The following is a 27,456-nucleotide window of genomic DNA, read 5'->3' as shown; positions in this document are numbered from 1 at the left end:
CAGTTCCACCCCATTTTATGGGCTGTGGCTGCTGGACAGCTTATAAAGGCCTAAGGGGAGCCACATTGAACCAGACCAAAGGCCCATCTAGTCCAGCATTCTGGTCACACAGTGGCGAGCCAGCTGCCTATAGGAAGCCCACAAACAAGACATGAAGGCAACAGCATCCCATCCCTGCTCGTGTTCCCCAGCAACCAGTATACAGAGGCATCCTGCCTCCGCCACTCAGTTCAGCTTCTTTTAATCCTGTTACGCAAAGCCCTCAGGCTTTGAGCTAGTGGAGAAGGTGCACTCCCCATCCAGCCTCAAGTCCTCCTTCAAGAATACTGGTTATAACAAGCAAGAATTCACTGTCCTTAGGTTCTGCCCATTCCTATTGCAGAGGATTAGCAAGCAGAAGATTCAGCTCTCCAGGAAGTTTGGGCTCAGATAGCCTCAACAGCTACCTTTCCAAATGTTTGTCTTCAATGGCTCCCCAGTCTAGGTAGAAGTACAGGTGCCTTGCAGAACCCAAGACAAGGATGCGCCGCTTGAGAAGCCGGCTCCAAGTGTGACGTGTTCTCAGGTCATGCCACATGCTATCCTCAAAATAATATGGTGGTGTGGAGAAATCTACACCCTATTGAGATTTGGAACTTCCTCGAGGATTGTATCTACAGCATCTCCCTTCAGTCAGTACCTCACCGCCCAGAAACCCCTGCCAGGCCACCTCTCACAGTCAACCCACACCAGGTGGCCATCTTCACTTGCCTGTTCCACTCGCAACATGTCAATGATCTGGTCAAACACAGGTGTCCTTAGCAAGTCCCGGTGTATTAGCAACGTCTCCAGCGCATTGCAGGCTGCAGGATATTCACATTTTGAATCTCTCACTGGATGAAGGATAAACTGGGTGTTATACACAACTGCAGGTTATGAAGACACTGTAGAGCAGGGGTGCAGAACCAAATGCAGTCCCAGTCTGGCCCTCTGGATTCCCCAAAAGTCCACGCCCTATTCCGCCTACCCCATCCCCATCCCCCTGACCACCCATCGTTTGGTTGTTTTCTACCTTTTGAACAGTTTCTCCCAGTTCAAAAAGGTTGAGATGCCTTTCCTAAGGCTTAATTACTGGCAGTAGGAGCTTTAAGCTAAAATACGGTGGATTTCTGCCCCTGCCCCTTTTGTCTTTGGCCCTGCCCACCACCCCATGAGCCTCTCTAAAACTGAATTTGGGCCTTGAGTTGAAAGAGGTTCAACGCCCCTACTGCAGAGCATCTGAAATCAGCAGGTTAATGAGGACCACGTTGAACATTTGTCCCCTCCATGCCCATCACCCAGCCCAACACCTTCAGATACAAAAATCTCCCTCACCTATTCTAGTGACCTTCTCAACACTGGCCTCCAAGTCCACATACACATGACAAATTCCCTCACTGTGCCCCATCACTGGGATTCCTTTGGCAGCTTTCTGGATATCCCGAACCAACTGAGATGAGCCACGGGGAATGATCAAATCTATCAGCTTGTCTAAACGACAAAGGTCTTCCACCTCCTCCCTCGTATTCACCTGTAAAGACACGGCAGCTATCTTAGAAAGTTTGCCCTTAAAAATAAATAAGGCACATTATAAAAGTATGGGATGAAAACGTAAACACAGTATGAGACAAAACACCGAATGCAACAACAACCGTATGGAAGTGCCCGTTTTTTTCGGGACAATTAACCTTGTATGTACAGAAAATGTACAATTGAAAACAACTAGCAGGTTAAACATTCAGACTGTGGAAGACCAAGATAATGTTCACCAAAATAGCATGAGAACATTTGCCTCTACAGCAGGGATGGGGAACCTCAGGCCCAGGGGCCAAAGCCAGCACTCCAAGGGGTCAAAGCTGGCCTCCTAAGGATCCTCAGAGGGCCACGCCCCCTTTCTCTGGCCCCCCATCCCCTTCCCCCAACCACCAATCTTTGGGTGGTTTCCTAACCTTTCTCCAATTTCCCTCATTTTAAAAGGTTGAAATGCCTCTCCTAAGGCTTAGCTTCTGGCAGTAAAGGCTTTAAGCTAAAATATGCTGGTCTTTGTTGTATATTTGGCCCTGTCCCCTTGCCTTCAGCCCTCATCCACCACTGGAATGAGGCCCCCCAGAGCTTCTCCAAAATTAAATTCTGTCCCTGGGCTGAAAGAGGTTCTGCACCCCTGCAGAATAGGTTTATCTGAAAAAAGCCCCAAATAGGCCACAGTCTCACAAGAACATAAGAAGAGCCCTGCTGGATCAGACCAAGGGTCCATCTAGTCCAGCATTCTGTTCATACAGTGGCCAACCAGCTGTCGACCAGGAATCCACAAGCAGGACACGAGTGCAACAGCACCCTCCCACCCATGTTCCCCAGCAACCGGTGTACATAGGCTCACTGCCTCTGGTACTGGAGGTAGCACATAGCCATCAGGACTAGTAGCCATTGATAGCCTTCTCCTCCAGGAATTTGTCCAACCCACTTTTAAAGCCATCCAAATTGGTGGCCGTCACTACACCCTGTGGTAGCAAATTCCATAGTTTATGCGCTGGGTGAAGTCCCAGATGACGAACATTTCCAGGATCCCTGTCTAGTCCTAAAGAACTGCCTGTATTGCATGAACCAAAAGATCTAGGCTTGCTTTAGGTACTCAACACAAAGAAGAAAGGCAGAAAGTGGGTGCCAAGTATGATTCCAGCAGCCCAAGACATTTCAATGAGAAAAAAAATCTTCCGAGGATGCAATGAATATTAATGTTCTTTTCTTACAGAAAAAAACTTTGCTGAAATTCTTTCTACCATGGATTCTCTCAGGCATTGGGGTTGTTCAGACAATCAGTGGGGGAAACAACGCAGCGTCGATTGTTCCCCCTGCCCCCGCGCATGCCAGTCGTGTGACCAGAGTGACCCTAATTACCCGTGCTGCAGGTCGTCATGTTGTCCGAACCTGGTGTACAGAGCAGGCCTAGTGTAAGTTCACCTACCCTACAACCCCTACTGCAAGCCATGGGTTGTAGGGTGGGTGAAAATTCACTAAGGCTGCACCGGGCACCAAGTCTGGATGACATGACAAACCACAGCGTAGATATTTAGGATAATCCCAGTCAAACAACCGGCACGCGCGGAAGAAACCACCGATGCTGCATTGTTTATCCTGCTGATCGTCTGAACCCAGACATTGTTACTCATTGCCCCAGGAAACAAACATTTTTAAAAAAAAAACCCAGAAGTTGTGGGGCTTTTTACTTTTTCTTCATGAGTACATCTGGTTCTAACACCAGTTTGAGGATCCCTTCTCTTCCAGGGCTTTTTCCACACAGGTGCTGTTCCCTCCCCAGCTTTTGTGATCCTAGGCACTCACCAGCTGCACTGCATCCTTCACACCATGGATGGAAAGTGCTTCCTGAGTCAGGTGGTGAAGGATTTGATTGCTGTAAGATGCCTCTTTCCCTCCTTTAAGCAATAAGCCATTTCCACTGGCAATAGCCAAAGCAGATACCTATCACAAAGGGAGAGGGGAGAGAAAGCATTAGGGAACACATTTACAACCACAGCAGAACTTCTAATGTATTAGAATCTATTTTCACAGTGTTCTGAGATCCTTGACTTAATCTGTACTGATTTTGCAAAAAAATAAAGTTAAAGTCCCTTTTAGCATTCATTTTGAATCTTCATTTACCTTTTTTCATTCATATTTGTTCATTCATTATTTTCAACTTCATTCGTATCGCCTCTGGGGTTTTTTTTTAGAATGAAGAATGAATGGGTCATGGTCCAATCAAGTTCAGATCTCTCAGAAATCAAATATATGTTTTTAATTCATTCATTCAATTTATGAGGTGCCCGATAGCCAAAGGTCTCAGGGTGACATATACAATGAAAACAAATACAACAAAACTGATGATAAAACACATTAAGGGTGCAAGCCTATGCATGTTTTGAGAGAAAAAAGCCCAACTCCCAGCATTCCCTAGCCGCATGGAGAATGCTGGGAGTTGTAGGACTTTTTCTGCCTAAACATTCATAGGATTGTGCCCAAAAAGAACTGTTTTAAAAGCTGCGATAATAATTCAGAATAATTTAAAAGAGATAAATAACTGAGCAGTTAAAAATGGAAAAATATTTTAAAATACAGCAATTAAACATATTATTAAAAATGAAGCAAGTAGCAGTTAAAATTATTTTACAAGAGAATAAAATGGTATTTGCTTGGTGCTGAAAAGTCAAGGAAGTATTACACATACACATGCACACACGTATGTTAGTGCCAAGTAGAAATTCTATATGGAAGAGGCAGAGACAGTTGTTGCCAAGTAACTGGCAACCAATGACTGAAGAACTACATGTTATATTATTAACCAACGATCCCGATAAGGTGTCAGCCATCGTTAACTGCACCTCCTTGGGACTATAACCAACTGAGAAGCCTTGGGTGCCTCCCTTTTCTCTTTCATGCGACTCTAATTGGCCCAGCTGTCTTGGAATGTTCTTGTCCGTCACACGCAGCTCCACTCTAACCATCTAAAAGCGCTCGAGCATCACAAAAACTAGCTAGAACAGAACGGGGGCAGGGAGATCACTTTTTTTCAGTGCGCTTACGTAGGAGCAAAGAACTTGAGGAAGTCCGACCATCTCTCCTAAGTGTCTAAGCTCAGAAAAAGCCTGAACACATACCCGAAAGTTGTGCTGTTACATAAGAACATAAGGAAAGCCATGCTGGATCAGACCAAGGGTGCCTCTAATCCAGCATTCTGTTCGCACAGTGGCCAAACAGATGCCCAGGGGAAGCCCACAAACAGGACATGAGCATAACAGCATCCTCCTGCTCATGTTTCCCAGCAACTGGCATACAGAAACATACTGCCTCTAATACTGGAGGTTAATATATAGCCATCGTGACCAGTAGCTATTGATAGCCTTATCCTCCATTAATTTGTCTAATCTTTTAAAGCAGTCCATGTTGGTGGCCATCACTACACGTTATGGTAGCAAACTCTCCAGTTTAACTTGTGCTGTATGAATATTTCCTTGTATATATCCTGAATCTGCCACCACTCAGCTTCATGGGATGACCCTGGGTTCTAGTATTATGAGACAGGGAGAAAAACAGGTCTGGCAATGTAAGCTGACTGGGATGGGTGACCACCTGAAATCCATGCATAAGCAATTCCAAGCATCTTGAAGGAAGAAGGAATTCACTTAATCATATTTCAGTACATCGGACCACTTAGTCTTCCAAGATCTCAATAGGACATGTTTTTTCCACTAATGCTACATTTGGAAAGGTCTCAAACTGCTGGCAAATATGTAGGAAGGAATCCAAGGAGCATCTATATCTACACCTCTTGTGAACTGATCAAAATTCATGCAAAGATGAACAGCTGCAGAGGGTTACGCTGCTGCTATCTAGATGCAATTCTAAAAAGACCCATCTTAATCTGGGTTTTGGCCTGGTTACGGGATGGAATCAGCCCTGATGGATGATCTCTATTGTGATAGGGACAGGGGGAGTGTGACCCTGTTAATTCTGCCCCTGATAGTTCTGCTCTCTCTCTCTTTGGCTTTTGATACCATTGACCATGGTATTCTCTTGGACCGGCCTTGTGAGCTAGGCACTGGAGGCAGTGTGTCACAGTGGGTCCTACCTATAAGGTTGATTTCAGAGAGTAAAACTGGGTTTTATACAGGATTATATGGCGCAGAGGATGAAAGCCCACCATAAGAGTTCTTTCCATTCCATAATAAGTTGAATTAATGTGGTTATCCCTGTGACTCGTCTTGGTAACATACCTGAGGGAGACAGTCAGGCCGGGACTCAAAAATCACTAGTAAGACCCCAATAGGCACCGTCACTTGCTCCAGCTCCAAGTCCTTTGCTATTCGTGTCCTTCGAAGGATACGGCCAACGCTGTCCTGGGAAGATGCTGCAATCTGACGCAGCCCAATGGCCAAGCTATTCAGCTTGGAGGTCGACAGACTGAGTCTCTTCAGCAAAGGCAGGGCCAGTCTCCCTGAAATGGAAGTAGAAGCTGGACAGTCAGGGTACACATATCAGGTTGTCAATCTCACCACCCAAGCTAAACAACCACTCAAGTGATCCAAGTTAAGGCAAACCTATGGCTCAAATCATGGCCTCAAAAGGTCAAAACAAATAAAAGGAAAGAACATTTGCCTCTCTCTCAGCGACAGACAGACACGCAAAACAGGAAGACATTTCTTGCTTAATTTGGGTAGCTATTACCAACAATTATGTTTTCCTACTGATGAAGACCCGGTAGGTCGAAACACACTTGGGTTTGCATATTTTGTATCAGTATAGCCTTTTTGGAAACCAGCACCATTTTTATGTTTGTATGTAAAATGTTGGACTGCTGATTCATTGCTCTTTTATAATTTTACATGATGTATTAGTTATTTTTAAATTCTTTTAAAACTTTGTATATTAGTCATTGTATTAAAATTTGTTTTATTGTGGTTATATTTTTTATTCTTTAAGGCTTCCTTACACCTATTTTGCTTCTCTCTTAATTTGGGTCGCTAACAGACTTGTACTAAAAAGTGACAAATTATGGCGTATGAAGGCAGAATGATTTAATCAAAGCCGCAAAATTGAAGGTCTTCCATCTGAACATTGAGGCAGCAGATGGTAGTGGTCATGTCTGAGATCTCATTAATACAGGCGACAATATTCAGAAATGATCACCAAGGCACCTATCATATATTACTCTTTTCTACATTCTAGGTTTTGGTTGATCTAACCAACCATATTAATGGCTTTATGTAGAGAAAATTTCCCTGGGTTTGCAACCACAGACAAGCTTGGTATATCATAGTTTTAGGTTTTATCCTAGAGTAGCAAAAGTATTAACAGCCTTGTAGCAAGAACTTCTTCCATTTCTTAGTTCTATTGGACAACTGTGTGGGTACGCTGGGATTTTTTGTGGGCAGGTTGTTTGCAAGGTACAGTGATCCCTTGGCCAGCATGACTTACAGATTTGGTTGTGACACCATTCCCTTCGAATGGTAGCACACATAAGAGAAATAATGGATTGGTCTAAGACCTATGGATAGCCCTTGATCCTTCTGTGGAGTCATACAGTTAGACTGAATGGTTCCAAGCTAGGTCTAGGATCTAGATCTTTTGAGTGGAGCAGATGGTTTATGGGAAGGTGCTTGGCTGAAACAACCAGAGTTCTAGTGTTTCAGAGAGATTTGGCCAAAGACTTCTCAATGTTTCCAGGATTTCTTCATCCAAGCTCTGCAGTCTGCCAAAATGAGAAATGGCAGGCTGAGACATATCCGGCATCATCCTTGGCCTGATGGGAAATTGTGCCCACCTCATAAAAATGCCAATGAGCATGTTTGCACTTCCTTACTCTAGCCACATTACCCTTGTTCTCGGCTTCTTCCAAATCCTTTTTGTTGGCCTGAAGAATCTCCTCTCGCTGGTCCGTCAGAAGGTCAGCAAGATGATAGATGATCTCTGCTCTCTGCAGTAAGATGCACAAGAAACCATCAGGCACTTAAGTTTAACAAGCTATTTTGCCTCTATATTGACATCAGAGGCAAGAGTAAAGGGCATTCAACTCGGTGGGTCATATGCTGTGCAGGCCTGGTCTATGTTGTAGTACACCTAGTGTCAGATATCACTCATTATTATTTTGAATGAAGACAGGGTTTCATAATTACTCTACGCTGCATACTGACACCAGCCAAATGGAATGCGCTCATCAGTCGCAAAAATATTAAAGCTGAGTTTTGAAAACTATTCATACAAATTTCCAAAGTACCCTTTCTCCCTGCTACACTTGGGAAAACCCATAGCTCTAAAATGTCTACAAGATTTAATCTCTGTATTGGGCCTAGTGCTGCTCTGGTATATTTACTATACACACATACAGTGCATTTGAAGGCTTTAATGTGTATTAGGAGGCCAACTGTTCAGGTACCTGTTCGGGCTGTAGTGCTGCCAAACTCCTACCCCCTGTCCGAGCCATTTCGGCCTGCTGCTCCACCGTTGGGCCTTTGAAAAAATGAAGAAAGGGGGGAGATTGTGTAAGGCCTACCACTGTGTCAGTTCCAGCCACTGCACACTGTGTATTTAGAGAAGTTACTCTTCCCCCATCTTGTTCTTGAATGTGGTTTAACACACACTCCAAGTCCAGAGAGAGGGAGCACATATCCCAGAAGCAACCATTTTTTCTCCTGCAAGGCAACTAAAATCAAACAAAGCATTTCTTTCACAGACTTCAAGGCCACAAATCATTTTCACCTTCCACAGTTCTTTTGTGGCGTTTATTCTATGGCCAAAGTAGCCAAGAGTTGCATGGCCTATAGCAGCCTTCCCCAGCCTGGCACCCTGTGGACGGGTTGGACTGCAGCTCCCATCATTCCCAGCCAGCAGAGCCAATGGCATTATGGGAGTTGCAGTCCAACACATCTGGAGGGTGCCAGGTTGGGGAAGGCTGGCTTATAGCCTCCCAAAGACTCCCCACTCTGGCTGAGCGCCACTCTTCTTTAACCCACAAACTACAGCCCCAACAACTCTAACCTACCTGCTGGCTTCACCTCTGAAAAAAACGTGCCAACCTTTTTCCCTTCTACAACGTCTGTGATGACATGGCCAGAGATCTTGGGATGGGTTCCATTGGCAATCACGACCGAGGTACCTCCTTGGAGAGCCCACAGGGCAGCTTTCACCTACAAAGGAGAGTGCAAGGTTTTGTTATTAACACACATTTTCAAACCAACTAAACTGTGATGTTTCTGTAGCTTCTGGCATGAATTAAGAACTCCTCAAGGATCTAAACTTTATTATGAGACAGAAAAACCAGAGGTAACTTTTAATGTAAGTGCCTTATTTTAGTCTCTCCCATGTGCAGAGCATGGGACATACACAGCGTATTGTTATTCCCAGGAAGTTAAATTATTATAAGGGCATCAACAGAGGTCTCAGACTCTTCCCAAGTACCATCCTTTCCCCCCTCCCCATTAAAAACAAGGCAAACAGAGTGACACTCGACACACCTTGGCCTCCATGCCTCCCATCCCCACCCGCGATTTGGTTCCAAACGTCACAGACTGCTGATCTCCAGGATAAAATATGTCAATGAGCTTTGCATCATCTGATCCCGGGGGGCTATCAAAGAGGCCTGAAATGAAAGAATGGAAATGGGCACGACATCTCCAACATCATTATGGTCAAAAAGTACTATACAGGTAATTATAAACTAAATCTTTGAGCTCTATTAGTAGGAAGAAAAGGAGGAGAGAGGTAGCTGGAACTTCATGATAGGGACTGAATACAAGAAACTCTCTTATACCAAGTCAGTCGGTTGGCCCATCTACATCAGTACTGCCTACACTAAAGGTAGGCAGACTTCAGAACTGAGGGACCTACTTTCTTTTTTACTAAAGCTCTGAGATCTGCCAACTGGAGCCAGGTGCAATAGGCACAGTAAGAATGACAGAATTCTGAACCCAGGGATTTGTTTTGAGTGCCAGATCTGAATGGAGCTCACAGTCCTTCCATGCCATCATCCATTCCTGATTACCCCAAGCTTTCTTCATTTCAGCAAAGGAGGGGGGTTCCATTTTGTTGCTGCTATTATTAAACAACAGCAGCCCCAAAAGATTGAAACTGGGACCTGTCAAGCAGACCGCCACTGTCACCTCTCAGTTCTATAAGCTATCGCACAGAGGGAGAGCAGGGGTCAGGATTTAAAACCAAAAGGCAGAACACAAAGCCTCTAACGCTCCCCTTTCCTTTCGAAATCATGTGATCTGGGGAGATCTAAATCCATTCGAAAGCCCTCCCCGCCTCAAACGCCTTCCCCTTTGACCCCTGGCAAATAATGTACACTCTGTGCCTCTGTAGCAAGCATAAATAAGGCCCCTCCTTTTCAGGTGTGCTTTATGAGCTCTGCCAAATGCTTCAGCCAAGGGCAACAAGCATCACACCCACAATTCCCTGGATTGCCTCTTCTGGGGCCAGATCTCTGCAAGGAATGCAGAGCTGCACTGCCAATTTAGCCAGATAACAAAATGACTCGTACCCTCGACATCCGAAAGAACAATCAGCAAATCAGTCTTCATTTCTACAGCCAGCCGTGCTGCTAAACTGTCATTGTCTTTCACGCTAATGACCTGGAACACACACAAGAGTCGGTCAGTAATACTGTAATGCTAGCCAAGGGAGAGGTACCATCTGCCCAACCGATTCCTGGAAGAGCCAGGCAGAACGGTGGCACCATGCGCTACCTGTGCGGTGAGGAGTCGCACCGTCAGCACCGCATCAGCAGCCGACCTCGCAAGCAACACCAGCTACCCCTGCCTAATGCACTGCATCCACAAGCAGCAAGACAAGCAGGCCAGAGCCACGGCAGCCCAGGCACCGCTACGTGCTCGCAGTCACCTTGGAGAATCCAGCGCATCATGCCGTTAGCGTGCACTACAGTTAGCATGTTAGCGGGTCCACGAGGGAGCAAGTGCCAGCCACCCACTGCAATGCGCTACCCACGTTTACCCCCTGCAGGTCACTGTTTGGCTCTGGGGGAGGAACCACAGCATCATTGGTGTTGATGATGGGGACAATGTTCATCCGCAGCAGCTCATGCAGCGTCCCGTTTAAGTTGCGACGCTTCTGTTCATCGTGGAAATCCAAGTTGGTGACCAGAATCTGGAAAGAGGAGAAGAACTGCACTGACAAAAATTATCCACTATCAGTTTCAGCATGAGCCAGGCCGCCAAAAGCACAACGCTAAGACGCCCTCCAAAATTTTCCAAATTTCTACAGCAAGGAAACATGCGCCCTGTGAGTCAAATGAAACCAAATTGTATTTTTTATTTATTACATTTATACCCCGCCTTTTTCCTCCTGAAAGAACCCAAGGCAGCGTACGTCATCCTCCTCCTCCACTGTGTCCTCACATCATCAGTCCTGTGAGGTGGGTTGGGCTGAGAGTCTGTGACTGGCCCAAAGTCACCCAGTGATTTTACATGGCCAAGTGGGGACTAGAACCCAGATCTCCCGGCTCCCAGTCCAACAGTCAAGGCACTACACCACACTGGCTCTCCACTGAGGGGCATGACACTCAATCCATTCCACACAAGAGAGTTGCATTTTCCTGTTGTGAAATTTGAAATACTATGATAGGCACCTGATTGGAGCAAAATACATATATGAGGCAGGGCAATGTGAAGAGAGGGATGTAGATATTGGGTTGGCAGGTACTAGATTGGGAGCGAGAGTCACGGTGCTGGCAGGAACCGATGTTCTTAAGAAATTGCACGTAAGACTATTCCACATGACGGGAGTCAAGAGACAGACACCAGCAGGTGAACAGAGCTCATGGCCACAGTGGAACATATACAACGTCTCTTACCTGGGCTGCGCAGATGCTGTACTGTGTGAACATGGCCTCGTACAGAGCCATCAGTCCGCTCTGACCAGCAGCAGCACAGGCTCGAGCCTCCAGCACAGGAATGGCCTGCACAGATCAGAGAGCAGGTCAGCCACTCATGGTGTACTTATACATTTGGAAGTGCAGGCGCTCATCATGACAATCCCTGTGGCTCCCCCCACCCTCAGGAGAGTCTAAACATTCAGCTGGCTGTGTTGATCCATATCAACCAACCAGTTCCAGGAGTTATCATCTCCACCAGGAGCCTTTGTAAAGCGAACGGGTCTTATTTGCTCATTCAAGACCAAGCTAACCCAAAACACTTCGCATTACAACAGGGGCTGGTATGTTGCTGCTGGGAAGATCCATTTTGTCCCCAGTTACCGTGAGGACTGCAACTGAGCTCAGAGGGAACAGGGAGCTCTATTGGGCGGGGGGGGGGGGAGCGCGTGCCGATGATGACAGCATCCCTGCTAAAAAAACAGTGCCCCTGCCACAGCACTGGCGCCACTGCTGCAGAGCACCGGCACCTCTCCCCGTTACTTGCCATGTCCTTGAGCTGGTTCTGCCCCGAGTGGAGGGCCTGCCGCACGCTCTGCGAGAGCAAGATCTCGTGACGGAGCCGCTGCTTTCCAAACGCCACAGCCCCGCTGGTGACAATCATCATCTCTCGTCCCTGGTTTTGCAGCATTGACACCTGTGGGCACAGAATACGCAGTCCCTTTGTATGTTTTAAAGCCATCCTGCCTCGCACCTCCTCCAATGGAGTAAGACTATCAAACTTCCCCCTCCCCACCCACCCTGCCGCCTTTTAGATAAAAACACTTGATGCTGCCTAGCCCATAGGTCCTCTGTCACAGGACAGCGAGATTCGGACAGGTCAGCTGAGTAAATCAGGAACCATCCCTACTCTTTGGAGTACGCTGGGGGATATAGGGTGCTCCCAGATGGAGCACCCTGAGTGCTACCAATTAGATACGGTCAGGGCCAGAAATACTGGAACAAGGATAACGGTTTTGGCAGTTGGCCTCTGTACACCACCACATTGCAGTTGAAAGGAAACACACCCAGATGGGAGTGAAGTCAGGACTTTCAGCTGTAATTCAGGGGGTTTGACAAAAGTGGGGCACTAACCATTCAGGAAGTGCAGCCAGTGGCATACACACACACCCATCGTTGGTCGCTCATAAGTAATGGAACAAATCAACATCATTTCAAACTGAAGGATGGCCTTTAATACCTGGATGAAAATCCTTTGCAGTCAATGACTGCCTGAAGTCTGGAACCCATGGACATGACCAAATGCGGAGTTTCCTCCCTCGAGGTGCTTTGTCAGGCCTTTACCGCAGCTGCCTTCAGCTGCTGCTTGTTTGTGGGTCTTTCTGCCTTCAGTCTTGTCTTCAGTAAGTGAGAAGCATGCTCTTTTGGGTTGAGATCAGGTGACTGACTTGGCCATTGAAGAACATCCCACTTCTTTGCCTTGAGAAACTCTCGGGTAGCTTTTGCTGTATGTTTTGGGTCATTATCCATCTGTAATATGAAGCGGCGTCCTATCAGTTTGGCAGCATTCAGCTGAATCTGAGCAGAAAGTATAGCCCTATACACTTCAGAATTCATCCTGCTGCTTTGATCAGCAGTCAGGTCATCAATAAACACCAGTGACCCGGTTCCATTGGCAGCCATACATGCCCATGCCATAATGCTGCCTCCACCATGTTTGACAGATGATGTGGTATACTTTGGATCATGCGCTGTTCCTTTCCTTCTCCATACTTTTCTCTTCCCATCATTCTGGTACAAGTTAATCTTGGTTTCATCAGTCCAAACAATCTTATTCCAGAACTGGGCACGCTTTTTTAGGTGTTTGCTGGCAAAGGCTAATCTGGCCTGTCTGTTCTCGAGTGTTACCAGTGGTTTGCACCTTGTTGTGAAGCCTCTGTATTTACATTCACAAAGCTGTCTCTTGACTGTAGATGTTGACAATGACATGCCTACCTCCTCAAGAGCATTCCTGACCTGGCTAGATGTTGTGAAAGAGTTCCTCTTCACCATGAGCAGAATTCTGTGGTCATCCACTTTAGTTGTCCTCCGTGGTCTTCCAGGCCTTTTGCTGTTGCTGAGCTTGCCAGTTAATTCCTTCTTTTTCAGGATGTTCCAAACTGTTGTGTTGGCCACTCCCAATGTTTTTGCTGTCTCTCTGATGGGTTTATTTTGTTTCCTCAGCCTAATGATGGCCTCCTTCACTCGCATGGACACCTCTTTGGACCTCGTGTTCGGGGTTCCAGTGAACAGCTACCATATGCAAATGTAACACTCAGAACCACCTCTAGGCCTTTTCTCTGCTTGATTGGTCATGGGGTACCCAGGAAACAGGCCACACCTGGCCCTGCAGCTGCTTGTCAGCCATTCGTTCCATTACTTATGAGCCAGCAACGATGGGTGTGTGTGTATGCCGTGGCTGTACTTCCTGAATAATTAGATCCCCACTTTTGTCAGACCCCTTGAATTACAGCTGAAAGTCCTGACTTCGCTCCCATCTGGGTGTATTTCCTTTCAACTTCAATGTGGTGGTGTACAAAGGCCAACTGCCAAAACTGTTATCCTTGTTCCAATATTTCTGGCCCTGACTGTATGTCGCCTTTTTCTCCTAAACAGATTTTCTGCGGTAAGAAAAAAGAAGCGGAAGGAAAATACAGGAGGGTTGCCAGTAGAAGGCTACGTCTGGACCCTCTGTAAAATTCCATGGACAAGGCAGGGCGATGGAACCATAGAAGCCTTGTCTGGAAGCACCCACGGCCCTCCTCCCCTTATAAGGCCCAAGGGTTATTCGTTATTATGACACTGGCACTCCCACCTCCAGATCTTTGCAACAATGCCATACTGGAATGCATCTGGGGGGCATTAACACATTACGTGGCGCTTCTTACCTAAGAGACATATTGGGCCCAATCCTATGCATGTTTAGTTGCAGGATCTTTTTGTGTCTAAACATGCATAGGATTGTGCCCTTATTCCCCTTTAGATGCTGCTTCACCATGGGGACTTGTCAGTATCGCTGGGGCCAGAGGCAAATTCCAAGGTTCCATCAGTCTTTGCGGGAGCCTCAAAATCATTGTTCTTTAATGTTCATGTCAACCAAATCCCTGCTCCTCTTCACAACACCATCCCTTCATGCACTGGCACAGGGTGTTGACAACCTTATCACTGAACTGCCTGTTATAAGGGTTTCGGGATAGAACAGAGGAGGAGCAGGTGGCCAGCCCCCCACTAACCTGCTCAACGATCGACGCCAGTCGCCCCAGGGCCAAGCCACACTCATCTCCTCGAGTCACTACTGCGCTCCCCAGCTTCACCACAATCCGCTTGGCATGCTTTAGCTCGCTGCGGTGAGCAAAGGACTTGCCGTGGGTTCGGCTGAGGGGCACCGTGATAAAAGGGATGTTACTCCAGCCTCGGGCAGACGTATTCCTCAACACCAGGTTAGGAGCCAGTAAGCCTGTGGTTGAAACATAGCAAAAGCATAAGATGAGCACAGCTACCCATGAATCGTTTCTCCCTGTTCCAGGTCCCAGATTCTCTGTCTGGCATGGGGAGAAGGAATCAGAGAATACCCCGCCCCCCACCTCTAGCAAGTGTTTGGTTTCTAAATGACAAAAAAGATTAGTCCAGATAACATCTGGGTATGAGGCCAATTTATTTGCAGAGGGAAATAAACATTCCAAGTACCCCATTACCACCAGACCAGAATACTCCAAGGACAAATTCCGGCTATTTTTTTTAATGTATGAACCTAACTGCAAGGAGGCCAGGAGAGAAATCTACAGAGAGCAGGACCTGCAGAAGTGCCAGACAGCAATGGATGTGGGTCTCCCTGTCCCTAGTCGCATCTCTGGAACATGCTTCTAGCAGTGTTAGAAGCAAATACAATTCCTCTATTCAGCATGAGCCACACCGTGTGTCAGGCATGCCTCATTTTTATCAGCTGTACTCGTGTTTTGCCTTAATTTTTTTTACTCCCGAAAAAAAAACCGAACTGTTATTGGTAGGTAGGATGAAAATGCTTATACAAATAAAATAAAATACAGGAATCATTCATGCTCCCATTTGCTTCAATTGCCAGCAGACAAGCATGGGTTTTATATGAACCTCTTTTATCCCAAGGGCCAAATTCCATTTCAGAGAAGCTCTCGGGGGCCGCATTCCATTGGTTAGAGGGGCCAAAGGAAAAAGGGGTGGGGCCAAAAATACTAGCATTTTTAGCTTAAAGCTCTGACTGCCAGTAATTAAGCTTTAGGAGAAGCCAGATTGGGACCCCAAGTGGGCTGAATTTGGCCCCCAGGTTGTGATTCTGCAGTCCTGGGCTGTATTATTACCATAAAGCACAACAGAACCCCGGCTAGACCCTCCTTCCCTCTCTCTCATGCACATTCTTGATTTGGGTTTCCAGTGTGTGTTTGTGCAACATAAGCAAAGAAACTGATGGGCAAATTAGGGAGTGGAACTAAAATTGATAAAACACAGCCTGTAATTTTCCAGCTTCATCAAAGTGATGTACTTTTCCTTTAAACCGAGGGCACCTAGCGCTAACAATCAAAAGGCATGGTGCAGCTATTCCATCTGTTATTTCTTTAATGGATTTTCCATGGTAGTAAAAAAGACAGAAAAAGCGGTGGGAAAACAAAGGAAGGTTACAAGTGGAAGACCTCATCGTCTGGACACACATGGTAAAATGCCATGAATGAGGCGGGGCAATAGCGCCATAAAAGCTTCATCCGGAAGCATCCTGAACATCAGCCAAGGCAGAGGAGCTACAGAAGATGTGAGCAGTATTTTTTGCCTTCCGGGTCGATGCTTCTGTGGGACAGTATCATTTTATTTATTTATTGTATTTATATCCTGCCTTTTTTCCTCTTGCAAGGAACCTAAGGTGGCTTACATTATCTTCCTCCTCTCCATTTTATCCTCACAGCAACAACCCTGTGAGGTGGGTTGGGCTGAGAGTCTGTGACTGGCCCAAAGCCACCCAGTCAGCTTCCATGACCAAGTGGGGAATAGAACCCAGATCTCCCAGCTCCCAGTCCAACATGCTCACCACTACACCACACTGTCTCTCAGTAAAGGGCAGAGTAGACACAGGCCATTGCTGAGCACGTACTGCTGCCATTTGGCCACTTGCGGATAACAAGAGGAATCAGGAAACCAGGAGTGGAATCCTGCCGGGCTTTCCCCAGTCCTTCAGTATTTAAAAAAAAAGACCTCCCTTCTCGTCTTTGGGCCACCATTCCCCCCAGTCCCCTGCCTTGGAAACTTACAAGGGTGGGAGCCAGCCACATCAGACTGTCGCCAGAATCGTCCTGAGGAACGCAGGGAAGGGAGAAGGGCAGCTCTGCACAGCATCGTGAAGAGTTTGATGGAGCACCTTTATCACCTGCAAGAGAACAAGGAAGCTTACATGGCTGCAGCCCAAACAGGTTCCCCATCCTGACGCAGGTAACATGGAAACCCTACAGGAAACCAAAACAATCGGGGGCGGGGATGCTCCTCCCCAAAACAAGGATTCTTTTTGGCATTTCGATTTGGAGAAAAGATGAAAGATCTGATGCAACTCTTTTTTGTTTCTTTTTCAGAACAATGCAAAATACTTTTCAAAGTAGCATTTTAAAATAATATTGTTACAACCCATTACATTGCTAGGGAAAACTAGATCAGTAATGGTTAGCACCGTTCCTGCATTTGTTTAGATTACTAAATAAGCGACACCCCTCGGACTTGAGATTGGGCTTTTCAAAAGTTGCAGGAGACACAATGCATCTTCAAGTACCTCGTCGAAACTAGAAGTCTGCCAAGTGTTTTGCTTTTCATGAAGAAAAATTGTGGGGAGGAAGGAAGCCTTCAAACAGAAGCTGCTGCAGAAGCGTTAGGAGACAGGGGGCCAATTCCTGAAATCCTAACCAGAGCGTAGCCAGAGTCTTTGGCAGCTGCCGCTCACAGAGCGGCCGCCAGATGAGCCACATCAGCTCCAACAGGAAGACGGAGCGCTGCCAGCAGCTGATGCAACCCGACGGCCAGCAGTGGAAGCATCGCCTCCTCTCCCCCCACAGAGCAGCGGCTGATGTAAAAGCTCCACGTTGCAGCACAAAATCCAAGCTGAAGGCTGGAAGGTCAACAGAGGAGCAGGCTCCAGTGCAGACCAGATCTGTTAGCAGCGCTCAGGCCTTGCCTCTTTACCACCTAATGGAGCTGTGCTCTCCACACACACACGTACAAAACACACGCCTATTGTACGAATCATGAGGACTGCATGCATGTTTCCAAACTGAACTCTCCCGGTTCCCAAAAGCTAAAGGGCCTGGTTCCTGCGTCCATACATTTTAAAGGAAGACAGATGGGCAACTTTCATAACCGATTTTGTGACAGGTGTCGCAAAGCACCTTTGGTCGTATTACTTGCCTTGGTATCTACATATACAACTATATAACCCAAGGGTGGGCAACATGCAGTCCCCACTGTCCCCTGCATTCATGGGTCACCCCCCCAGAAATAGAAAAACTTTTAAAAGGGGAAAATGGCACTGGGGAGCTGCTAATGAGCACTAAAAGGGTGAAATTTAGCTTGCAAGTAAGCTAAATTTGATTCTTTGGGTGCTCCATAGGGCTCTGATGCCATCTTTTGCCTTAAAAATGTTTTAGGGCACTGCATGGGCTGCAGCCCACAGGAGGGTCGAGAAAGGGGGCAAAAATTGTCTCCGAACTTCTGGAGTTGCCCACCCCTGATATAACCCTAGAAGCAACAGATGGTGGCCTAGACAGGAGATGCTCCTTGGGCTGGCATTTATCCAGGAAGGCAGGGAAACCAGCTCAGAGGAAGCGATTTCAAAAGATACATTATAATGTAATCCTATGCATGTATGCACTGAAATAGGTCCAATGCGCCCCCTACAATTCAGGAGGACATGCCATGGGACTGGATACATACAAGCGGATACTTGGGTTGTGGAGGGAGAGATGGCTGCTGCTGCTGCTGCTAAATGCTTCAGCTTGACTTCCATTTTCTCAAGGCACAACACGCTGTTGCCCCAAATTCATAGCGCTGCCTCCGTGTCTTTTCTCCTAGCACTCCAGCACCTTAAGGTATTGGAATGCTAGGAGAAAAGCAGATTAATGCACCCAGGATTGGTCCAGCAGTCCAGCATGTTGTGTGAACAGAATGCTGGACTAGATGGGCCCTTGGTCTGATCCAGCTGGGCTCTTCTTACACGATTACAGGCAGCTTTGGGCATGAGACAGAACAGGGAGCCCCTCACATTTCTGTGATGCCACAATGCCATCACATCTGAAGAACTCCTGCACGTCACCTACCCAAGAGGCGGCACGTGGCCCATGCTTTTCTGCCGCCAGCTGAAGTAGCTAGAGGCATGAAAGATTTTGCTCATGAGCCATGGACCGCATGCGACCCTTGGAGGCTGCCTGTGTGACCCAACGCAAGTACCCCCTCCAAATCCCCCTCCCTGCAATGAGGCAACACAATTGTGCTGGGACTGAGGGTGGGCAGGGATGCCTGCCTCACCACACCCCCTTCCCCAGCACAGTCTTGCTCCCGACAGTCAGCCAAGCAGCTGTTTGGAGGGCTGTCGAGAGCCCCCCCTCCCATCCCTGGTGTAGAAGAAATCATATTTGTTATCTTTTGGGGAAAGCACATGAAAGCTCTGCAACTCACAGAGATATGGCTAGGAACAGCGTGAGCCACAGCTCTTCCTACAGTTTATGTGTTCCACAGATTCTGCTCCCAGACTCCGCTCAGCTAGGTCCTTGCATTAAAGGAAGTCACCCAGAATTTGTCCTCAGAATATTATGTTAGAGTATGGTTTAGCCTGGTAACTGAAACTTCCTGACAAGGATTTATGTTGCTACGTGCAGTCAGGAGGAGCGGAAGGACAACCAGCCAAGAAGGAGTGAATGGGTTGCTAGGGGAATGCAGGAGGCACGGAACAAAACTTGCAAGGCTGAAGCTCATGGGGAACAACGCAACACCGCTTTTTTTTCCTGCATGGAGATAATCTTGGTGTAGGGAAAGTGATCTGTAATTTCCCTAGTATGGCACAGATGATGTTGCTGCCCTGATTACAGGGGGTGAGCATGCAACAGCTGTTCAAGACATGTCCTTAAAGCAGTCACACACTTCATACATTACAGCACACACACTTTCTTACATGGAGACGGTTGCCATGAAGACAAGTTGTGATGTGTGAAATGGCCCTCGGTGTGATAAAATTAAGCAGCCACATAATCCCTTCTGAACATAAAAAATTAAAGATTAATTAAACTTGACAAGTGAAAGCAAGCTCAGTCTTTGCTAGGCTGTTTTGGGGAAGGTTGCCCCGTAAGGATTTATAAAATGATTTTGTTGTAGTTCTACAAACCTTGCAGTTCTCCACCCTCTCGTTTCTCAGTGTCCTTGTTCTGGCTTCGCTGCTGTCACCTAGTAAGTCAGTAAACTACTCTACATTTACTATTAGGAGATCTATTCAAAGGAGAATTGCTGGAGTGCAGGACACAAAAACTGTCTGCAAAAATTTGTATGGATCTTCTTCCCCTGGTCAGGGTTTCAGAGACTGTGTTGTGAATGAGGAATGAGATGAAAAGAGCACGAAAATCAGACTGAAATATTCTGTGCAGAGGGAAAGAGTCTTGAGAGGATCCTATAATCCACTGTCAGCCCTGCTCAGCCCTACTTTTTGTAAATTAAAAAAAAGCCAAGTAAAGATACAAACTCAAACCAGCATCGTAAAGATGACGATGATGATAATAATAATGTATTTACTATTTTTATCTAAACTATTTTTATCTTTTTCTACAATCATTAGACCTGGGAAGGTTGCTTCTTCAAAAGCGAGCTTTTCATTTGTCTCCTGTACCTCTGCCATAACAAACAGGAAAGCAAAGATGGTTTCAGATGCGAGGAAGGAACAGCAAACACAAGAGCCCTACGCTTCCTATTCCTCTGCAAAACTGTCACGTTTGAAATACAGCATTCAGTTCTCTGCCAGGTGGAGAAACGCAGCAGCTCTTCACGTGGAGCTAACCAAGACCACAGAAACCAGCCCAAGAGTGCACAACAGTGGCTAAGAGATGACATTACTTTATTCATCTTCCATTCTCTATGCATCTCCTTGGTTACAGTGGGGCTGAATTTCTATTGATGAGGTGAGGTGTTTATTATTAAAAGAATCCTGAAGTCAAGAAGGGAGAGTGGAAAGGAGTTCTCTGTATCCCTGTTCAAAAGGCAATTAAGGAAGGTAAGGAAGGACTGGATTATGGGACAGCACTAGTCTTTCAGTAAAGAAAGCAGGCCCAAGGGAGGAAGATGAGAAAGGGTGGGAGCATCAGCTACTCAGCAAAAGCTTAAGTTTAGAATGAGGGTAGGCAGGCTTCAGGCTTGTGGGATCTACTTTGTTTTTTTACTAGAGCCTCAAGGTTCACTAGAACTCCAATAAGCCAAGTGTAAAACAGTGGCCCAGGACATGGGGACAGTTAAGACACAGAGTGCCTCTGAGCAAAGGAATATGCTTTCAGCACCAGAAGTGAGCTCACAGTCCTTTTACACAAGAATCCACTACTCCTGGTTTCCTCCCTAAGCTTTCATTTCAGCAGCCTAATTTAGAAAGAAAAAGAAGAAGCTATTTATTGCTCCTATTGTTAATTAGGAGAAAGCCTTACTAATCTATTGCAAAGCACCCAGAGATCTATCAGTAGATCCCAATCTGGTCCCTCTGATGTAGAAGGTGTCCAGAGATTGCTCTCCACAGACACAGAACCTGCATGTCAGACTGGACAGAGAGTACAAAGAAGGAAGGTACTTCCAGATGAAGCTTTCATTATTCAATCACCCCACCTCACACACAGAATTTTAGGGGGGGGGCAGACTATGTCATCTTCCACTTGTAACCTCCCCTGCCCCCATGTTTCATCCTGTGTTTTCCCATCACTTCTTACATCTTTTTTCTTACCACCGAAAATCTGTTGAGGGAAAGACATGCTAGGGGCTCTCCATCTGGAAGCACCCAAATAAGGATCGGATAAGTGGGGAATATGCACCCTTGGGTGAGCCTACAGGTACGTTTATGCAATAAGTTATGACCAAAAAAAGGAAGTTACCTTGTACAGGACCATGGTTGAGCTTCCTTGAGAATCAGGCTCGAACTGGTCAGACAAATATTTAACTATAGACCAAAGGCCAGTTTCTGATCATTCCTCAGGACAAGATTAAATATAAATCTGACCAACTAGAGCTGCATTCTCAAGAAAGCTTCACAACAGGGGAATAACCAGAAAAAGCCACGGTGTGATACACTTTTTCTAGTCATAAGTAATTGCTTAAGGGCATAATCCTATGCACGTTCAGACAGAGAAAAGGCCTACAACTCCCAGCATTCCCCAGCCAGCATGGAATTGGAAGAATTCAAGATTTCGCTCATCTTTTTGTTGTTGTCCAGCCTTCCTTTCATTCTGTTTCTCCTCTAGCTGTTTACTGTTAACACGCAGCAGTTTTTAAATAACAAAACTAGTTATTTTTGCAGCCACTACACAAGTAACCAGTGGACCTCACTGTCACTAAGATAACAGGACTCTAAAAAAGGACTAGACAAATCTATGGAAGGCAGGAATATCAATTGCTATTGCTGACATAGTATTAGTATGCATTCTCAAGACATAATCTTCAAGTCGTCAATAGGGAATTAAGCCTTCCACAACAGCCCTCTGTTCTTCTACATGTCCTTTGAAGTATGTGGCAGGTACAGGGGGTGGGAGGAGCTAGCATTACCAGCCAGCAGGGCACTGCAGCCTGTTCACGTTGACCCAGTACTTTGGGAACGTGTGTGTGTGTGTGTGTGTTCATTCCCCACAGCGCTGGGTAGCTTTCCTAATTCCCAAAGGAGCAGCTCTTCTGCATCCTTCAAAGCTCTCTGAGGAGGCTAGGTGAGCTTCTTGCAATTTAGAGGGGCTGTGATACCTGACGGCTCCCTCCCTTTTAAAATGCAGGCACTTGGATAGCTTATCTTCAGATCAACGTGCTCTCTAATCCCAGCCAATCCTTTATTGGCTGCTGACATTTCTGACTTTGACTTGGAGGCCTGCATTTTTATCCACCTTCTTCCTGATCAGCTGTTTCAGGGACCAGGTGCCTTGAGGCAGATGGCACTCCATAGCGTTTTTACCTGACGTTAAGGCCACCTGACTCTGGGTTTCCTTCAGGGTTTTCTAGTTGGATGATCCTAGCTGGGAGCTAACTTCAGTCTCTTCAGCTTTCTCTCCTGTAACAGACTCTTAACCAGGGATCCACAATTGTTGGCTTGCCTCGAGAGCCAAGCCAAAAATCGTGACTTGCTAAAGCACTGGCCCACTCCTTGTCACCGACCTCACACTATGTCTCCGCAGGAGGTGAAGGGACAGTCTCCCACTCTCCTCCCTAGCTCCAAGTTTTGAGATGGAAAGGACAGCAGGGGTTTACTGGCTTGGCCCGGTGTGGCCAAGGCACTGCAGGTGCCTCAGCAACGCAGCATCCAAACAACCCCCAGCCTTCCTCCCACTGGGAAGGTGTGCCAAGCAAATGCTGGGATGATCCCTACCCACATCCACAGTGTCGAAGGGAAGGCTGGGGTTCTTCACACTCCCCAAAGGGCAGCGACATATTCACTATGGTCAGACCACTGGTCCATCTAGCCCAGTACTGTCAACAATGACTAGCAGCAGCTCCCCAGGGTTTCAGGTTTTCCAACCTTACCTGGAGATGCCGGGGATTGAACCAGGGATCTTCTGCATGCAAAGCATGGGCTCTACCACAACGCTACAGCCCCGCCCCATCAGCAATACCTTCATTATTACTATACCATCTACTTCACAAACGGCTCCTTACCTTAAACCCTCAAGTTTTGCTTCACCTGGGAATGCTGACAATTTGCACATGCTCACCTCAATACCGTGAAGACAAAGTCATGACAATTATTTGCCCAACTCTAGAACATCTGGTCTTCTCTGGTCTATGTGGGCAGGTTTTGCTCCAACTTCTAATATTCTGCATCTTTAACAGAGCAGGATGTGTCATTCAAGCCCTGAAGCAAGCCTGTGTGACCTCAGTAAATTCATTAAGATCTTAGCCACATGGAGATTGGGATTAATCAGAGACAGGATTCTGGGCTGGATTCTCTGCTAATGTGAACCTGTAAGTCTTGTTTTAGAGCTGTACTTTTCTTGCTTTTATTTCCAGCTATTTCCCTCTTATCCTCACAACTTTCAGTCTCTACCTTCCAGAATTCTAGTCCTTCACAGCTACTATCCAATATATATTGGGGTGGGGGTGGGGATATCCTAACTTCTACAATCAAACTAAATAAATCCTGTGCATAGGCTAATAAGAATTCATTCCAGCTACAGGTTTTCTGCTCAAAGATTTGGTGCAAAATACACACAGCTCTATACTACCTACATCATTTTAAAACTATATTTTCAAGTTACACTGTGTGAAAGCATATATATATGTCAGGCGCTATATATATATATGCCTGACATATATATAGGCGACATATATATATTTAGGTGACATATATGTATATGTCATATATATTTAGGTGACATATATATATGTCACCTAAATGTGACATATAAATGTGCTTAATAAAAATAAGAGGAAAAACAAATTATCTGATATCATGACAAGACTTACCTGTATGGCTCTGGTTAAGACTATCCCAAAAGCTTCCCTTGGGAAAATTCTAGTTTATAGCATAACAAGCTATAGCAAATCCAGCTTGTCTAGTCTAGTCCAGCAATTTGTAGTCACCCAAGCCCAACATTTCAGAGGAAAACTACTGCTACCCCCACCCTGTTAATTATATGCAGATCCAACCAAGCAGCACCAAACAAGGGGAAAATTCCGGTTCAAAGGCTGGAGGTTAACAAAAGCGCAAAAATAAGATCTAATCTCTGCCTTTGGAAGAACTGGCTGTGTTTCGAAGATGCTAGAAAGACTTGGTGAAAAACAAAAATACTATGCTACTGGGCAGCAGTTCCCACCTACAGAATTCTCTCTGTTCAGCATCCATTTGGAGGCTCTAGCTGGAAGTAAAACCCCTTGAGCTCCACACAGTTCAACCACTGTTATGAACTGTGTGTAATAGGAAAAACAGCTGTTTTGAAGTTTGTTAAATTTACCTCTTCCAAATCAGTTCACACATTTATTTATTTTAAAAATAGAAATAAGCGATGTATGTTGCATGCCAAACAAAACAAAGCACTAAAATGACAAAGATTGGGTGTGCATATTTGAATGAAGTATTTTGCCTGGTAAAGATAGCCAAATAGTATCAGCCTAGTTTAAATGAATGTCTTCTCCACCATCCCTGTTTTTCATGCTGAAGGATCCCTGGCTTTGGATCTTTCCAAGCAACCATAAAATTACATTTAGGGTGCAATCCTATGCATGTTTAAAGGCCTACAACTCCCAGTATGCCCCAGCCAGCATTACTGGCTGGGGCATGCTGGGAGTTGTAGGCCTTTTCTCTGTCTGAACATGCATAGGATTGTGCCCTTAGATACCTGCCATTTGGGGATAACACTTGCTGTATCTCAAGAGGTGGCTCTCGAGCTCACAAAAGTTTATGTTACAATAAATCTGTTTTTCTTTAAAGGTGCCACAAGCCCCTTTTGTTGTTTTGCTGCCACAGACTAACATGGCCGCCAGTCTCAAAATTATCTCCACAGTTATCGCTACACTAATATTACCAGTTCTTGCACAGCCTTCACTTCTGTACCCTATGATAAGTGGCTCAAGTTTGATACCAGACTTCAGAAAATAATTTTAGATTTTGTTTTGTTCAAGTACCTACATACTTCTGCTTTGCGAACTGGTATTGAGACAACACTCTTTCTACATACCGTGCTGATTTTATGTTACAGTAGGTACTAAACAGGGTGTCCACCCCAAATTCTCATCATAATCTGTTCCAGTCAATGTGTCAGATCCAGTGCTTTGGTTCATGCAACCTGGAAATACACAACTTTTTCACTGCAGTGGTCAGAAGAAGAAAATCCTGGGTTTTCTTCTTTCTTTTCCCATTGTTAAATCATGACCTCTGCACCACCACCACCCCCAATAATCCAAAAGGCAACATGATCTATAAAGAGGGAGATACAAGAGTTGAGAGTGGTACAGACAAAAGGGTTACAGAGATATGTCTGTGTATACAACCTTTGGAGAGATTTTACTAACCAGCAGCAAAGCTGAGTTTGTGCCACTCATCAAGCCAAAGAACAGAGGACAAACAATGCATAATTTTAAAGTAATCCTGTCCAGAGGCCAACATACAAAGTCTGCTTTGATTTAAAAAGAAAGAAGCAACAGGCTCATGCAACATCACAGCTTGAGAGAAAAAGTTACCTTTTTTTAGTAGTCCTTTATTAGGTGAGAACTCAGCCTCATCCAAAGGCAGGATGCAGCTGTAACAACTGAGCCCTCATTTATGAACACAAGAGGACACCAGGATTAACACAAGTATTTATGGCAACAGTTTAATAAACATTTTGTATCAGAATCAGACTTTGCCCTTCGCTTTATAGTAATTGTGAAGTCTGCCCTCTCACAAGGAACTCACCTCCCAAAAATCCATTATAAAGTTTTATGAAGCTGGAAAAGGCAATAAAAACAAGAGCTTTGATGGGATGCAACCTTCCCCTGCAAAAGCTAAGCTATGCTTGCCTTGTCTTTCTTGTAGATGAGTGTTATTTTGCACAGCCATTGCTTTCTTGAAACTGTCAGAAGCACTACTAGGAACCCAACAATCTTTAGCACAGGATCAGTTCACTGATGTTACAAGGCCTGTGCGTGGAACTTTGACTAAGTTAGGAGCAGCACTAAAGGCTCATAGAAGGGGCACCAGGATATGCCGCCAGAGAGACACACCAAGTGACTCAAGACGGTGGAGGATTTCGCTGCCAGTGCCACAGCCTTCTTACCGCAAAACAGCAAAGCATCTTGTGGCACCTTCAAGGCTAACAAGTTTATTCTGCCATAAGCTTTTGGGGACACTGTGCACTCCACCAGATGCATAAAAGCGCATGCCAAAATAAAGCTGCTGATCTCTGAGGTGCCACAAGAGTCTTTGTTGTTTCTGCTGCAACAAACCAACGGGGCCACCCCTCTGGAAATACACAAAAGAGTGACCTTTTTGCCTGCGGTTATTTAAGCGCCCTGGTTCCATACCCACAATCGCGAGCAAGGATGAAAACGCATGAGCCCGGCCACGAAAGGATGGGGCGAAGCGGCCCACCTCTGCAGCAGCCTGCCTGTGTACGCATCCGAGCTGGCGAAACGCTCTGAGGGGATCAGTAATCCGAATTCAGCGAAGAGAATCGGCCCTCCCCTCCAAGGGGAACCAGATCGCCCAGCTCTCCGCGGAGGACGGCGAGGACCCCGCTCCTCCTTTGGGGACGAGGCCACCCAGCAGGCTCCCCAGCCAGGGGGCCCGCCCCGCGGGCGCTCGTTGCGGCAACGGAGGGCGGGCGCGACCGGGCCCCGCTTCCCCCCGGGAACCGCGCCCCGCGGCCTCACTTACGAACTCTCAGAAGAGGGTCCGGGGCACACGGCGCGCGCGCCCGCCGGCCGCCCGCGAATCCGACCGGCTGGGCGATGCCAGCGGGGGGACTTCCGGAAAGGGGCCCCGCCCCGCCGCTTGCCTCGCGGCGCCTGCTGCCCCTGCGCCTCCGCGCTGCTCCTCGCCGAAGGGTCTCCTTCCTAAGCGGGGCTTCCTCCTTTTCCCCCACGCAAATAAAAGAAGTCTTGGGCGGCTTCGTCCTGCGGATAGGATCTGATCGTGGAGTGAAAGGGCAATGGCAGCCTTGCTGAATGGCCACGTTGGTTAATGGACGGACCCAAATAGTCACTCCGTTTTTGTTGAAGCGTGCAACGTTCTTGGCGGTCCACGTCTTGGGTGCCCTCACAGAGGTTGTCTTCTGCTGAGGGGAGTCGCCGCCGCAGCCTAGCCCTAAGCATGTTTACTCCCATTT

The 27,456-nt window shown here is 46.5% G+C and overlaps 1 protein-coding gene across 7 annotated transcripts in view; it reads right to left on the bottom strand.

Moving 5' to 3' along the window:
• ALDH18A1 (aldehyde dehydrogenase 18 family member A1) overlaps positions 1–27,456 on the bottom strand; it is a 37,222-nt gene that overhangs the window by 3,799 nt on the left and 5,967 nt on the right. Inside the window, exons 1-15 of one of the 7 annotated variants that reach the window (XM_084846683.1) lie at positions 26,654–27,066; positions 16,711–16,826; positions 14,671–14,894; positions 11,946–12,095; positions 11,381–11,485; positions 10,516–10,674; positions 10,052–10,142; positions 9,024–9,148; positions 8,552–8,696; positions 7,946–8,019; positions 7,387–7,486; positions 5,787–6,007; positions 3,358–3,495; positions 1,354–1,549; positions 751–872 (exon numbers count right to left, since the gene is read on the bottom strand). In XM_084846683.1, coding sequence (XP_084702809.1) covers positions 751–872; positions 1,354–1,549; positions 3,358–3,495; positions 5,787–6,007; positions 7,387–7,486; positions 7,946–8,019; positions 8,552–8,696; positions 9,024–9,148; positions 10,052–10,142; positions 10,516–10,674; positions 11,381–11,485; positions 11,946–12,095; positions 14,671–14,894; positions 16,711–16,795 — 1,935 coding nt within the window. In that variant the 5' untranslated portion in view covers positions 16,796–16,826; positions 26,654–27,066. Of the gene's footprint in view, positions 1–750; positions 873–1,353; positions 1,550–3,357; positions 3,496–5,786; positions 6,008–7,386; positions 7,487–7,945; positions 8,020–8,551; positions 8,697–9,023; positions 9,149–10,051; positions 10,143–10,515; positions 10,675–11,380; positions 11,486–11,945; positions 12,096–14,670; positions 14,895–16,710; positions 16,827–26,653; positions 27,067–27,456 lie in introns of those variants that run through there. The other 6 variants (XM_084846688.1, XM_084846684.1, XM_084846687.1 and 3 more) reach the window with 6 other exon arrangements.

Source organism: Heloderma suspectum, chromosome 3 (genome assembly GCF_057233095.1).
Source record: "Heloderma suspectum isolate Gila_16-S chromosome 3, 16-S_ref, whole genome shotgun sequence".
Taxonomy (NCBI): Eukaryota; Metazoa; Chordata; class Lepidosauria; order Squamata; family Helodermatidae; genus Heloderma; species Heloderma suspectum.
The sequence above is the reverse complement of the archived record's forward strand: the minus strand, read 5'-3'. Positions and strand labels throughout refer to the sequence as shown.